The sequence below is a fragment of the Bubalus bubalis genome, chromosome 21 (assembly GCF_019923935.1).
Source record: "Bubalus bubalis isolate 160015118507 breed Murrah chromosome 21, NDDB_SH_1, whole genome shotgun sequence".
NCBI lineage: Eukaryota > Metazoa > Chordata > Mammalia > Artiodactyla > Bovidae > Bubalus > Bubalus bubalis.
Window position 1 is genome coordinate 52,722,627 of NC_059177.1, and position 14,765 is coordinate 52,737,391.

General features: G+C 45.1%; 1 protein-coding gene and 1 long non-coding RNA gene across 2 annotated transcripts in view; one reads left to right on the top strand and one right to left on the bottom strand.

The window, feature by feature from the left end:
• The window catches only part of LOC102395913, a 42,752-nt gene extending 28,763 nt beyond the window's left edge, over positions 1–13,989 (top strand). Inside the window, exons 5-6 of the long non-coding RNA XR_328716.3 lie at positions 11,197–11,332; positions 11,849–13,989. This is a non-coding gene — a long non-coding RNA (uncharacterized LOC102395913). The remainder of the gene's footprint in view (positions 1–11,196; positions 11,333–11,848) is intronic.
• On the bottom strand, positions 1,339–5,525 carry TDGF1 (teratocarcinoma-derived growth factor 1). Its single transcript, XM_006071563.3, has 6 exons — positions 5,261–5,525; positions 4,486–4,538; positions 4,269–4,403; positions 3,690–3,804; positions 3,501–3,610; positions 1,339–1,874 (listed from the first exon to the last, which is right to left on the bottom strand). Exons 1-6 carry the CDS (start codon positions 5,278–5,280, stop codon positions 1,762–1,764), a joined length of 546 nt encoding a protein of 181 aa, XP_006071625.1. The 5' UTR covers positions 5,281–5,525; the 3' UTR covers positions 1,339–1,761.
• Positions 13,990–14,765: the final 776 nt, after the last annotated feature.

A 14,765-nucleotide genomic window follows, 5' to 3' on the forward strand; every position in this document is an offset into this window, starting at 1 on the left:
AATTGTGGAAATGGATGGTGGTGATGGTTGCCCAATAGTGTGAATGTACTTAATGTCACTGAACTTTACTCTTTAAAAATGGTTGAAATGATAATGAGTGAATATAAATTACAATTTAAAGCACAGGTGATGTGGCCCAAATAAGGTGGAATGTGAATGTCCAAGTTTGGAGAACACAGTCCCAACCGTGTTCACATTATGGTTAGGGATCACAGCAGTTTCATGAAATGAGACAAAGCCTTATTTCAATACTCTGAGGTTCTTTTTTAATTTTTTCATTTCTGGACTAAAACTGTTTTAAAGCAATTTGTGGTAAATAGGAAGGTAGAGAAGAACTGTGACATTTGTTGAGGAACTTGTGCTAGAGTTTTAGTTGGTTCACTTAATTCTAACCCAGTGATGTAGTGACCATCAGACTAGGAAACTGGGCCCCATTCCAGTAAGTGGCCAGACCAGCCCTCCCCACTGGGCAGCCCCCTCTCCAGCTCTGAGCTCTCTTGGTGGGATCTCTCACTGCTTCCTTGCTTATCCCATTTCACCTTCTCTTACTGGACATTGCAAAAAACAAAAGAAAATTCCACTCTTCTGGAATTTTGCATCTGTAGGGCATTCATTTGGAAAACCACGAATTATGGATCCAACAGTATGTAAATAATGGAAACAGATCTTGTCCCTCACAGCAGAGCACACACACCAAAGCCACAAACAAAACTGGGCACCACCTTGCGCTCTTGGCCTTTCCAGTTCCCTCGGCTTTAAGCCTGTTGTGGTCATCACGGTCCATATGAAAACAAAAATAATACACCCTCACTGAGGAAAACAGAGAAGTGAGAGGAAAAATGCTACCACCTAGAAATAACCACAGTTCACACATTGGTCAACATACTTCCCACTTTTACTGGACAGATCAGATACATATTTTTAAAATTGGCTTTACAATATATGGTTTTATCACTGGCTTACAACTAAACATACTGTGAACATTTTCTTTATCACCATTGAAATAATTGCATAGTATAGAGAAATCATAATGTATTAATCAATCTTTATATATCAGGGGAATTTAGATAGTTTTTTTAAAGGAGACTTTATTCTTTTTACAAATCCGTCAGAAAACAGGTGCCCTTGTCTCATACAGCTTCCTATAGATGACAGAAACTTGCCCTTCAACTTAGCCTTTTAACTTGCTTCTCTGTAGCCGCCGGATCAACCAAAACATTAATTTTATTTTCTCAAATCTCTCCCATTTGCTCCCACTTTTCTACCTAGTCACCCAGGATACACGCACACCTCCATTACTCTAGCACCCTGTCTCTCACTATGGTTATCTGCCCCCTCCCTTCTCTTCTGCTCCTCTTACAGGTCCTTCCTTTCCAATATACTATCTTAACTGATGTCAATCAACTCCATTCAAAGCTTTATGCTCAGTTCCACATTGAGAGTAACCTTGAATAATCTAAATATAGAATTCAATTGTTTAAAGGAAATTATTTGTAAGCCCTTGGCACTTACCTGTATCAGAAACACAGGAGTTGGACACAAGATATGGCTTACTCTGTTTTTTTTTTTTAATTAGTTTTTGGAGAGGGCAGGGCAGAGGAAAGTAATTGGTGCTTCAAGGACATCTTTTTAGGGACCACAGGGAAATCTATTCACTATTTCAAGGCAACTAACAAATTATCATCTCTCAGTTGGGACATTAGAGAGACAGCCTTTACAGGTCATGAAATCTGCATGACAAATGTTGAAAACAAATGTGGGTCAATAATAACTTTGTATAGCAAGGCAGATGCCAGGTAGCACAAGAGCACACGCAGATGGTGTTAATTCTGGAGTCCTGGAAGCTGTGAGGTGCTCATCTGTCACATGGCCGTCTGGAAGATAGAGACACTTGGTCATTAAAGAAGATCCCTCTGGCACTTTATCCTGTTGCCCACACAGGTGACTCATCTACATGAGCCCCAAAGCAGTTAGGGTCCAAGATTGAGTACAATGTGTTTATGGGATCAACAGTACCTACCAATTATGTGCAGTCAGACTCCCCTGAAAAAATATTTTGACAGAAGATGCCACAGGCCCACTGTTAACTTGGTCTTTCTCAGACCTGGTAATCTAAGCCTGCCGGTGAAGCCTATAATTGCTGGCGTGTGGCAGAACTTGGTTGGGGTCTGATGATAAAGAGACAGCACATTTTGGGTCCCAAGTTCTGGGGAGAAAATATGGTCCCTACCTATCCAACTATTCCACCCACACCTTCTAATCACCTACCCTGGGTCTGATGTGTATGTGTATTTGTGTGTGTTCGTCACTCAGTCATGTCCAGCTTTTTGCAATCCCATGGACTGTTGCCGGCCAGGCTCCTCTGTCCATGGACTTCTCCAGGAAATCTTCCCAACCCAGGAATCAGACCCAGATTTCCAGCATTGCAGGCGGATTCTTTACTGTGTGAGCCACCAGGAAACCCCACCTGGGTCTGATACCCAATGCAAATAGAAAAGACAATCCCTGCCTGCAACGGTGTCCCATCTTGTGCTCAATGAAGCATTTGTTTTCATTTTCAGTTTGTTGAATATTTTCCATTTCTAACATCTGCAGGGTCAGGACTAGGAGAGGCCTCTGAAGTCTGGCTCAGGTTGGGGTAGGGAGCAAACCCTCTCCTCTTGTTCTCCTTTATGTCCTTGCCCTTCCTGTCATTGTTTTCCTCAAATCAGTAAAAATCAATAAGGTGAAAGGGTTCTGAGACCAATCACCAGGGAGTGCTGTACAGGGACCTTTTAGGATCCATGAAGAAGCTCCTATGAAAGGAGAAGGGGGCTCAGATCCTCCCGTGGAATTTAAGTATAATACTTGAAGTTGGGTTCTCCCACTCCCACTCTGGGCTTCCCTTGTGGCTCAGCTGGTAAAGAATCTGCCCGCAATGCAGAAGACCTGGGTTTGATCCCTGGGTTGGGAAGATCCCCTGGAGAAGGGAAAGGCTACCTACTCCAGTATTCTGGCCTGGAAAATTCCATGGACTGTATAGTCCATGGGGTTGCAAAGAGTCGGACACGACTGAGCGACTTTCACTTGCAAATTAATTAGCAAATGGCTGCCTTCACTTGCAATCCCACTCTGGGGTGAGCACTAACTGAGCTGCCCCCCTGGAGTCTGTCTGGGTCTCCCTGCCCAAAGAAAGGAACACCAGAGAGCATCTCTTGGTATTTAAGAGGCCAAGGCTTTTCTTGTTTATTTTCCTCTACAGAGTTTCACATCCTATAAAGTGTCAGGTAGACTCAAAGTAACTCTCCACCTGAAAGGTGGCACAACTAGCCATATACTGAGGAAGTAGATATCAAGGGTGCCAGGATGAACATCCAATCTGAGTCCTCGATGCTTTTACAAGCAGACCTTTGACTGACAGTTTCCAGCAAGCCATGTGGTAAAAGGAAAGACCCTATTAACTAAGTGTCCACAGGCCACTAACTAACCTGAGAGGGCAAAAGAGGGGACCCTCTGCTTACCACAACCAGGTAGGAATGACTGAGGAAAGCAGCGAAGCTGGCCATGCCAGCATTTACACATGGAACACTTCCTGGGCAGCCAGGTGTCATGGGGCACAGGCCCACAGTTCCTGAGGATGAATGGACATGCAGATTTTAAATCCCCACTTCTCCTCCCCTCTCCACCCCCAGCCCCTTTTAAGGACTTACTCTTTGCGAGAGTCATGCTCACAGTTGCGTCCATAGAAAGAGGGAGGGCAGGCACAAAAGGATCCCAGCATGCAGGTTCCCCCATTCAAACAGCAGGTTCTGTTCAGCTCCTTACCTGAAATGTAAGAAGAGGTGGCTGAGAGGGGTGGAGGGACTGAAAAGTGAGTTCTCTTAAAAGGTTAATATGGCGGTAAGGACTTAATCTCCCCAAAGTGTTTGCAGATGTCTAAACATTGTAAATCTCACTGAATAAGACTCTGCTTTTTAGTGTTCCTTTGACTACCTGTGCTTTTGAGCAGAGAAATCTTTTTTCATGCACAAGCCAGTGGTGGTACCTGGAATCCCCAGCGTGAAGTGGGATCAGGTGAGGGAAACTTGTGTTCTGCGAGAGAAACTGTGTTCTGTGGTGGGGTGGAGGGCAGTGTGAAGTGCGTGCCTGTATTGTCCCCAGAATCAAACCCAGCTCCAGAATCAGATGCTCTCTCTTTTAGGCGAAAGTGTCAAAAAGATGCTCAGAAAACACATAAAGGACCACGATAAAGATTATCACACTGTACATCTAAGGCGGGTACGTCTTACTCTTTTGGATTCCCATGGATGCTACAAACTGGGAAGGCTGGTGACGAATTGCAGGCTCCTCTTGGGACCAAAGGCCATCATCTCTGAAGGCCAGCTCTCCCTGTGATGGACCGGCAAGTTCAAGGTCACCCAATCCTGAATGACAAAATTAACTCCTTGAGTCTATGTTCCAGGCCACTTGAAAATTGCCAGTGATCAAAAGAACAAAGTCTCTTACCAGCGACTAATCCCAGTTCAAGTGCTCTGGAAAAGGCCATGATCAAAATCACACTAGGAAGAGGAAATCAGACCTCCATTAGCAAAACAAAGCAAATAAAATCCCTTTGAGTTAACACCACAGGCCGCTAGGGAGAGAAATCCTAGAGCACCACTTTCCTCCCCACCTCCTTTCTTTTTAAATAATTAATTTATATAACAACCCAAAGAAAGATGATGAGAATAAAGTCCAACTAATTTCCAACTCTTTCCAATACGTATCCTCGTATGCATATGAGGATTCTGCCTTCTATGTCACATATTTTTCTCCTGCACCTAGTTTTCATAGTAATTTTAAATGGCTGGATGACATTCAATGTCATTGACAAATCACATTTCACAAACTATTTCATTTACACCATTTAAAAGATGTTCAAGCTTAAAAAACATTTCCCATTATTCTTAACGGTTTCCAAATATTGAAAACCTGTCTATAACTTCAACCTTCTCAGAAGTATATTTTAAATTTCGTTGTAATATTGACCTGTTCTTACAAAAGACGAGGAAACCACTAGTCATGTCATAGGCAGAGCCAGTAACCTGACTGGAGATGTTAAAAGCCAATAACGCAGGTAGATGCAACTGTAAGTTCCAGGTCTTTTGGAAAAACTGCAGCACTGTTGGCAGCTCTTTAAGGTTTGAATGAGATGAATAGAACAACACAGAGGTACAGAACACGTTTCCTAAGCTGGCAAACTCTAGTAATAAAAGGTTCACAACTCAAGATCGGTTCATACCTGTAAGAGAAGCGCTCCATCTTCCTCGGGTCTGTGGCCCCTAACAATTTAGAAGGAAAAAAAAAATTAACCCGGCTTTAATTCACAGTCATTGCCAAAACACCCAAAGGAAAATGTTAATTTCTTGACGTGAAAAAGAGCATTTTAAAAGAAAAATATCCCAGATGAGAAATATGCTTTCCCCCAAAGTTCTTAGAAGCAGAAGTCGGGCGGTCCGGCGAAACTAGGGGACTCCTCACGGGTCTGTCCTAACAAACGCTTGGACTATAACCTTCAGGGAGATTCGCTTTCCTCAGTCGCAAGCCCGGGGGTTGTGGGGACAACCCTCCGGTGGGCGGGGAGGCGGCGGCCCGTTCGCATTACAATGCTTAAACACTCCGGGGTGGAGGTGAGAGGCTGCGAGGCGGCCAAACAAAGAGAGAATGGAAAAGGCCATTCTTGTAAAACTGTTGCTAATTAGCCCTAATGTCTATATCATTAGTTTCGGGTTAAAAATATCAGATTTGGTGTTTAAAAAAAAGGGGGGGGGGGCCCAAACCAATTACTGTATCGAGGTGGTGGAAAAGTATTGCTTTAATCAGGAAAACCGAAACACCAAGTTTGGGTCTCCCAAGGAGTTGATGTTTTATAAGTTTTATTTCCCGAAATTTGCTTTCATTTTTGGTTTTCCCAGGAAAGGTGTGTTGAGCCCGTGCTCCGAGAAGGGTGTGTCTCCGCGGGTGGGAGGGAAAGGTGAGGACTCAGGGAAAGTTAGGGTTAGGACAGAAGTTCAGGGTCAGGAAGGGGTTCCTGCCCCCGCTGGCGTGAATGGGTGTAAATTCCAGGCGCACCTGAATTGCAAGCGAGGCTGGAAGGAAGCGCAGCCGGCGCCAGGCGGGTGGGTGGGCTAGGGGAGGCGGGCAGAGAGGCGGAGTGTCCTGCCGGCGGGGCCTGCGCCTTCCTGCTGGACAGCAGGCTGGGGCGCAGCCGCTAGTGGTCTGCGCACCGGGTGTCAGGCCTGCTCCAGGAAAAGGATGTAGAAACACGGCCGTCTAGCCTGGGAGGCCATTTCAGCTTTGCCACTAGGTTTCATTGCATTTTAACAGTCTTCCAGTGCTCCGTGTGCAGTCTCTTCCATCCCCTTAGTCTGCCCTGTCCCCCCCCTCCCCCGACGACACCGGAATTAACCCGATTTAGCTGTGTCCTGTATTACCCTAAAAGTATTTATAAGTATTTATTTGGTGATTTCAGTAAGCTCCAGACGCTGCTGCTGGAGAGGCCTGTCCCTGAGCCCCGAGGCCTCTTGAAACAGAACAGGACCCTTTGGGGCTCTCCCAGGTATAAAAAATCCCTCCGTGTCCCTTGTCTCCTGTAAGTCACACAGGAGCAGGCTCAAGCAGTTAATGATTAGGACAATAGAGTCACAGAATCTTTAGTTCCTCCCTGAAGGAGGCAGATAAGTGTCTGATGCACATTCCTGAGCTGTATTGCAGATACCAAAATTGTCACCGAAGGGAAAAGGCTAACTGCACGACGACTGGACTATAGCCATGACATAAGTTGCTCCATCTTGAGCCGCACTGATTCTCTGAAAGTGAAAGTGGCTCAGTTGTGTCCGACTCTTTGTGACCCCATAGCCTATACAGTCCATGGTATTCTCCAGGCCAGAATACTGGAGTGAGTAGCAGTTCCCTTCTCCAGGGGATCTTCCCAACCCAGGGATTGAACCCAGGTCACCCACATTGCAGGTGGATTCTTTACCAGCTGAGCTACCAGGAAAGCCCTATGTCTGGCCAGCACAATTCCAAGAATTGGCCTCAAGAGAATGGGGAAAAAAACTGACCCTGGAGTTGAAGATTAACGGGGCTTGAAACAATCAAGATGGCACTGACACAACCTGCTACTTGGCTCCAACTGACCTTAGCCCACAATACTTCCCTATTTCAAGGTGGATGAGATTGGTTTACTAACCTACTTTCTTGAATTTCCTCTGGGAGTCGGTCAATGCTTGAAGGAATCCTTAAATTGGAATTTTATCTTCTAGTCAAGGGGATCATAATTGGCATGATGAGTCTTTGCAAAATGATTACTTAAAATGTTAATAATGAGATGCATCTTTTGGCGTCTCAGTGGGCATGTGAGGGAAGCAGAGAATATTTCTTATACCAGGTCAGATCCTTCCACTCTAACAGTTCTTTGTTGCCCATGTTCAGCTTGAAATTACAGAAGACTTCTTCACCCTTTTCCCCTAGACATGGAAGGAGAATCTGACAGTGGGGGTTGTCACTGAGGAAGTAAGACTCTAACTAGGGACTGTCAGCAACTCAGCATTCCAAGTCTATTTCTTTTTCTTTCTTTCTTTTCTCTGGCTGCACCGAGCAGCTTTGGGGCCTTAGTTCCTGATCAGGGATCAAAACTGTGCCCCAACAGTAGAAGTGTGAAGTTCTAACCACTGAACCATCAGGGAACTCTTCCAAATCTATTTCTGCATTGTTTACTATGCCTGACTTCTACGATTAGCTTGGCTTAGCTTGCTACAGATAGAGAAAGCTGTTGATGCATATCAAGATTGAAGATTAGTTTTTCTATAGGTCTCACTTCTGTTCCCTACTCTCCAGGATTAGCTGACCAAAGATTTGTTCCAACCGCAAGCAAGACCTGATGGCTACTTGGAACCTTGTGATGGGGACAGTCATCTCTGGATATAAAAGACTGCCCCCTTCCCTGCACAGAGCCCCTTCCTCTTTTCCCTGGGTAATCCCTGAGCAAACCTGGGGATTTGGTTCATTGTGACCTGAGTCTCTGTCTCTCCAGGGTTGCTGGCTTCCTTAATAAGGTTATCTTTCCTTTTACCTAACACTTGTCTCTCAGTATTGGACTCTAGAGCAAAGAGCTGCTGAGAGTGGGTTTGGTAACACTTTCACTTAATACCTGAGTGCTCCAGATAATTTAATTTGTTATTAAATACATCCTAAGTCATGAGTGAAAGTTAAAGTGTTACTCACCCATTTGTGTCTGACTTTTTGCAACCCCATAGACTGTAGCCTGCCAGGCTCCTCAGTCCATGGAATTTCCCAGGCAAGAATGCTGGAGTGGGTAACCATTCCCTTCTCCAGGAAATCTTCCTGACCTAGGGATTAAACCTGAGTCCCCTGCATTGCAGGCAGATTCTTTACTGTCTGAGCCACCAGGGAAGCCCCTAAAGTCATGAGTAGTTTTTAAAAATCATCTATGCCTAATTTCTAAAGTAAAAGCCCTGCATTTACCTAATATTGCCAGGCACACAAATGTGAAACTTTTATCTAGTGCTGAAATGGCCCAACTCATCTGAGGACTTAATGAAACTCAGATTCTTTACGTCTTGGTGCAGAAGGAATTCAGTAACAGGCAAAGTGTTAGGTAAGAAGTATAGATTTATTAATATACTTTGTAATGAAGTTGCAGGAAAATGGAGCCCGAAAGGATGGTTATGCCCCAGGTCTCAGGTGAGTTCCTGGGATGGGCCACCAAGTGAAGGTGCTTGGCTTTGAGTAGGAAGGAATTCAAGAGTGAGCCATAGGAAAGTGAAAGCAGAAATACATATTCCACAGGCAGAATGTGGTCCATCTCAGAAGGCAAGAGCGGCACCGAATTGTTGGGGTGGTTAGTAGGAGGATTATTTCACTTATTTTGAGCAATTAGACCACTGCCCCCTTTTTGGCCTTCCCTCTCAGAACAGTCATGGTGCCACAGGATGTGTCATTTCGCATATGCTAATGTATTTCAATGAGCTCATAATGAGGCTACTGGAAGTCAAATCTTCCACCATCTTGGGCCTAGTCAGCTCTAGCCAGTTTCTGTTGTCTGCAGTTTTTCTCAACGGCTGTGTCATTTTTAAGGACTGTGCTCTGCCCCCTTCCCGTGGCAGAACAAATCACAGCATCTGAGACCATTTCAGCATCCCTGTCTACCGTGTGAGTGTGACGAGTCCACAGGTGCTAAAGAAGAGTGGTTATTTGCTTCTACACCAGCAGTTTAATTCTTGGGGGAATTAAATTTTAAATGATTTTTATTGGAAGGTAGGTCCCCATCAGAGCAAAGGTGGAATGGGATGCAGCCTATTTACTTAAAGCTGGTAGTTACTCCACTGTGACTGACTAATTCCTGCTGTGCTTCAGCTCCCTGTGTGGCTGTCCAACTTGTTAAAAAGCTTCATGTGTCACTCTGAGATTCAGAGGGAATGAGGAACTTGGCCTGAAGCTCTAGAAGCTGGATGTGGGGGAGGGCAGTGCAGAAGAGAAGGCTAATCATCTAACTCAGGAACTGCATGGAGGCCTAAAGAAAGAACAGTACATTCTTAGCACAGCTTGTGCTTCACGGTCTTCAACAATCCAATGTGCTAAGCAGATAATAGCATTGGCAACGTTAGTCTCATTTTTTGGATGAAACAATGGCTCCCATCTGTGGACTTACAGGTCTTTTCCACAGAGGCTGGGCAGGTCTGTGGCAGAACTGGCAGAGGGACACCACCCCTGCCCTGACACTTCCTTGTTTAAAGGGGCTCTTGTGGAACTTTTGGAACTTGGAATAGAACCCCTGGAAATCACCTCTTCATTTTCAGGAGAGAATCAAGACCCTGAGTCTGGTGACGTTTGCATGACTGGTGTGAGTTCAGCCTGCAGCCCACACAGGGTCTCTGCATACCCCAAAACAGGAGCTCACTGAAAAGATCTGTGTTCCCCACAGGGACAGAGGGCAGATAAAGTCTAGTGTATGCAGTAGACAGAATCTGGGCTAAGTTTTAAGATAGGAAGAGGATAAGGGGAGGGGAGGGCTGAAGTGTTTGGCTAGATATTTGGTATTGGGCTGGGGACCCACAGGCTGTTCATTCAACAAGTATTTAATGAGGCTACTGTGTTGCTGGTCAAGGGGTGCGCTCTGGGGACACAGTGATGAGAGGTGACCCCACCGCTCAGTGGGGGAGAGAGGACAGTCATGATTGCAGTTGTGTTGCTGTCTCTGGGTGAGGAGTTGATTGACATCTCTGATTGACATCTCTGAGACAGTCACTGGACACCTCTGCTCGGTCACTGCTGAAATTGACAGAGGCCACCCAGCCTGTGGCCAGTAATTACTGTGTTAGAGACCCATGGAGGGTCTGGGGTTAGGAGACCCTGGAATGGGGGGTTCCCAGTCACTGGCAGCCCACATTCTCCCTTACGGGGGGCACTGACAGATGGTCTTGGTCTCAGGATGGTTCGCTACCACCCTCTTGTCGTCCAACCCAAGTCATTGTGCCATGCACAAGGAGGCCAAACAAACCTAAATGAGTATTGGGCACGTGAACTTGGGTTCGACAACACTCTGAGTTGTCTTGCATTAAAAACTGGGGCAAAAGAGAATTGTGTGTGTGTGTAAAATATACAAGTAAGAATTTGACTTAAAATCAATCAACCAACCAAGAATAGTCAAAGCAAAAAAAAAAAAAAAAAAAAATCCCAACAGAGATTTCCAGTGTCTGTCTCAATTTCAAGGAAGAAAACACCTTTGGAGGTAGGATAAGTTTTTAACTTTAAAAAGTCAATTCAGCGTTTCAGTGGTTGAGACAATTTAGAGTTAAACCTCAACTGAAGTGAAGTTGCTCAGTTGTGTCTGACTCTTTGCGACGCCATGGACTATAGCCTACCAGGCTCCTCCGTCCCTGGGATTCTCCAGGCAGGAATACTGGAGTGGGTTGCCATTTCCGAGATCTTCCCAATCCAGGGATAGAATCCGGGTCTCCTGTATTGCAGGCAGGAGCCACCATCTTTAAAGCCATCTCAGATGGCTTTACCATCTGAGACACGAGGGAAGCTCAAATAGTTAATAAAAAGAATAGCCATTTCTGCAGCACGATGATGAGGTTTAAAGTCAAAGCCTACTTTTTTCCTAGGACTCCTAGGAACAGTTGTGTGGTACCTCTATCATTGTCTCCTCAGGCCAGAAGAACAATGAGCCAGGCTGGGGAACTTCAGCTGAGGAATGTAGATGCTACCAAGCTCAGCACCCAATGGCTTCTGATAAAACCCAAGTGACACTCTGGCAGAAGTGGAGCCCTTACCCGTTCATCAACAAGTAAATGGCTTTCTCTTTTCACCAGTTAACTTAGCAAATAGCCACTGGAAACCTCTTCTGTATTTGCAGAGACCTCTATGTGGGGTTTAGAAGAATAGATTCTTGCTCTCAAAACTCTGCAGTCTCAGAAGGGAAGACTGTTCAAACGAGCCAATTTAATGCTATACTGTTATAGAAATTAGGTAAGAAGGACAGAGAAGGCCTTAGGAGGAGACTCCTTGTGTGTGTGTGTGTGTGTGTGTGTGTGTGTGTACGTGCGTGGGGTGGAGGGTATATCATATCAATTTCTATATAGACATAAACTATCTTATCAAGAAATACTTAGTGTGTTTCTACATTTACAGTGAGCTCCCTTGAATGTATATCCTGGTGACTTTTGGGGAATATATCTAGCCAGTTAACTTCTAGCACTGGAATTGTTTGGTTAAAGGGAGAACATTTCCAAATTTATTTTCCAAGAAGTTTGCGCTGGTTTCCTCTCCCTCCCTTTTCCTCCCTTCCCCACACGTCCCCCAGGTCCTTAACAGCTGGCTGCAACAAGCATCTTGTGCGAGGGTGCTGAGTCACTTCAGTTGTGTCCGACTCTTTGCGGCCCAATGGACCATAGCCCGCCAGGCTCCTCTGTCCATGGGATTCTCCAGGCAGGACTACTGGAGTGGATTGCCATGCCCTCCTCCAGGGGATCTTCCTGACCCAGGGACTGAACCCAGGTCTCTTACGTGTCCTGCATTGACAGGTGAGTACTTTACTCCTAGCGCCACCTGGCTGGCAGGATCTGCTTCCTGACTGAGGGTCAGACCCACACCCCCTGCCGCAGAAGCACAGCATCTTAACCACTGGACCACCAGGGAAATCCCACAACAAGTATCTTAATTTTTGCTGAATCTGTTTGTGAAAATACTATCCCGTTGTTGTTTGGATTTGCATTGTTATGTTTACTGAATGCTTGTATGTCTCTTCCTATGAACTGGCAGGTGGGTCTGAGAGGGCATTTGAACTGGAGTTTCCCTCATTTTGTCAACCCTGTTGTTAACGACCAGTTTTCTTGTCTTTCACCAGCCCCTCTCCTTATGCCTTATCCTCCACACCAGGAGATCTGGAAACCTGGTCTTCTGGAAATCTCACCTCTGCAAACCTCTAGAGCAGTGTCTGTCTGTCTGTGCTGGTTTCCTTTTGGCTGAATCTTGTTGTCTGCCGCCTCTGTGGCTGACACATCACCTTTCCGCCTTACTTTCTAAATGAGAAGGTGGGGTGGGTGTGGACTAGGTCTTTGAGAAGCTCCAAAGGAAAACAACTTGCGCCCCCTAGCCTGAGCTAGGAAATACAACAAAAAATACTCCCCGCAGACAACAGTGAAGGAAAAAATAAGTGAATCTTAAGTACTCTAAGCCGTGCTGAATTCTAGGCAACTTATTCAAGAGAGGTCACAATGTACAAGACGAAATAGTCTTGATGCAGTTACCAGAAACCATGTTAGGGTAGGGGGAATTCTGATTTAGACTTCTAAACATGGCTATGGTTTAGAATTCGCACCAAAATTTTTCTCTTTTCAGTCAAATTAGTCAAATAGTTACTCTGCTCAGCACACTAGAGGAGACAGGATCTCCTAGATTGGACTCCTGTTCCTTTCTCACTTCCCCCAGAAAAGATGAGCCCAGTAATGTATTCCAAGTACCATTTTAGTGTTATCAAAAAAACTGCTGATGGGGAAGGAGCCATCATTTCCTGATGGCCCCGTGACCAGGTCAAGGTCAGTGGCCCCGGACAGACAGACAGATAGATGGGCAGATAGACTTTTTGAAGGGACTTGGGAAGGTGAGCTGGGGTCCCACTTGGTTTCACAAGATGTGGAGGATCTCATTTTAAAGTGCTTCTTAAGTGGATTTTGTATCAGATTGCATTCAGGCATGCTTCACAGCTCTTAATGGTTTTGAAATGGGTGAAATGCAAGTGGAGGGACGGAGGGAGGCCAAAGTGCAAAACCCAGGCTGTATCAGAGATGGGTTAAAGTGCTCCAGGGAGAAGATTTCCTGTATGCAAATGACCCTGGGCACTTTGAGGTGCTCCCCACTCTGGAAACAGTTGATCCAGGATAGATATCTGAAGTACGGGAACTGTGAATAAATGATGTTCTACTAAGCCACTGAATTTGTGAGAATTTGATATAGCAATATAAGATGAATAGGTAAGAATTTTTTAATGAAATATGTTTTACACTAATAAAAGTCTACAAGTAATTAGGGTTACAGGTTAGTGAATTATTCCAAAGTCAGAACCATGGAACCACAACCCAGGTCAAGAAGAAAAATATTACTAGAACTCCAAAAGTCCACTTCCTGCTTTTTCACAACCACCACTCACTCCCTCTTCCTCAGAGCTTTTACTTTTTAAATTTCTAATCCCAAAGGTTGGGTTTCCATGGTTTTGACCTTTTTATAACCATCAGCATGCATGTATATCTGCTTCTTTTTGCTCTTCCTTGGTGAGAGTAATCCATATTGTTTGTAGAAGCTTGTTCATATTCAATTGCTGTATAGTGTTATTTAACTTATATGCAGAGTACATCATGAGAAACGCTGGGCTGGAAGAAACACAAGCTGGAATCAAGATTGCCGGGAAAAATATCAATAACCTCAAATATTCAGATGACACCACCCTTATGGCAGAAAGTGAAGAGGAACTAAAAAGCCTCTTGATGAAGGTGAAAGAGGAGAGTGAAAAAGTTGGCTTAAAACTCAACATTCAGAAAACTAAGATCATGGCATCTGGTCCCATCACTTCATGGGAAATAGATGGGGAAACAGTGGAAACAGTGTCAGACTTTATTTTTCTGGGCTCCAAAATCACTGCAGATGGTGACTGCAGTCATGAAATTAAAAGACGCTTACTCCTTGGAAGGAAAGTTATGACCAACCTAGATAGCATATTCAAAAGCAGAGACATTACTTTGCCAACAAAGGTCCGTCTAGTCAAGGCTATGGCTTTTCCAGTGGTCACATATGGATGTGAGAGTTGGACTGTGAAGAAGGCTGAGCACCGAAGAACTGATGCTTTTGAACTGTGGTGTTGGAGAAGACTCTTGAGAGTCCCTTGGACTGCAAGGAGATCCAACCAGTCCATTCTGAAGGAGACCAGCCCTGGGATTTCTTTGGAAGGAATGATGCTAAAGCTGAAACTCCAGTACTTTGGCCACCTCATGAGAAGAGTTGACTCATTGGAAAAGACTCTGATGCTGGGAAGGATTGTGGGCAAGAGGAGAAGGGGGCGACAGAGGATGAGATGGCTGGATGGCATCACTGACTCGATGGATGTGAGTCTGAGTGAACTCTGGGAGTTGGTGATGGACAGGGAGGCCTGGCGTGCTGCGATTCACGGGGTCACAAAGAGTCGGACATGACTGAGCAACTGAACTGAACTGAACTGATTCCACTGC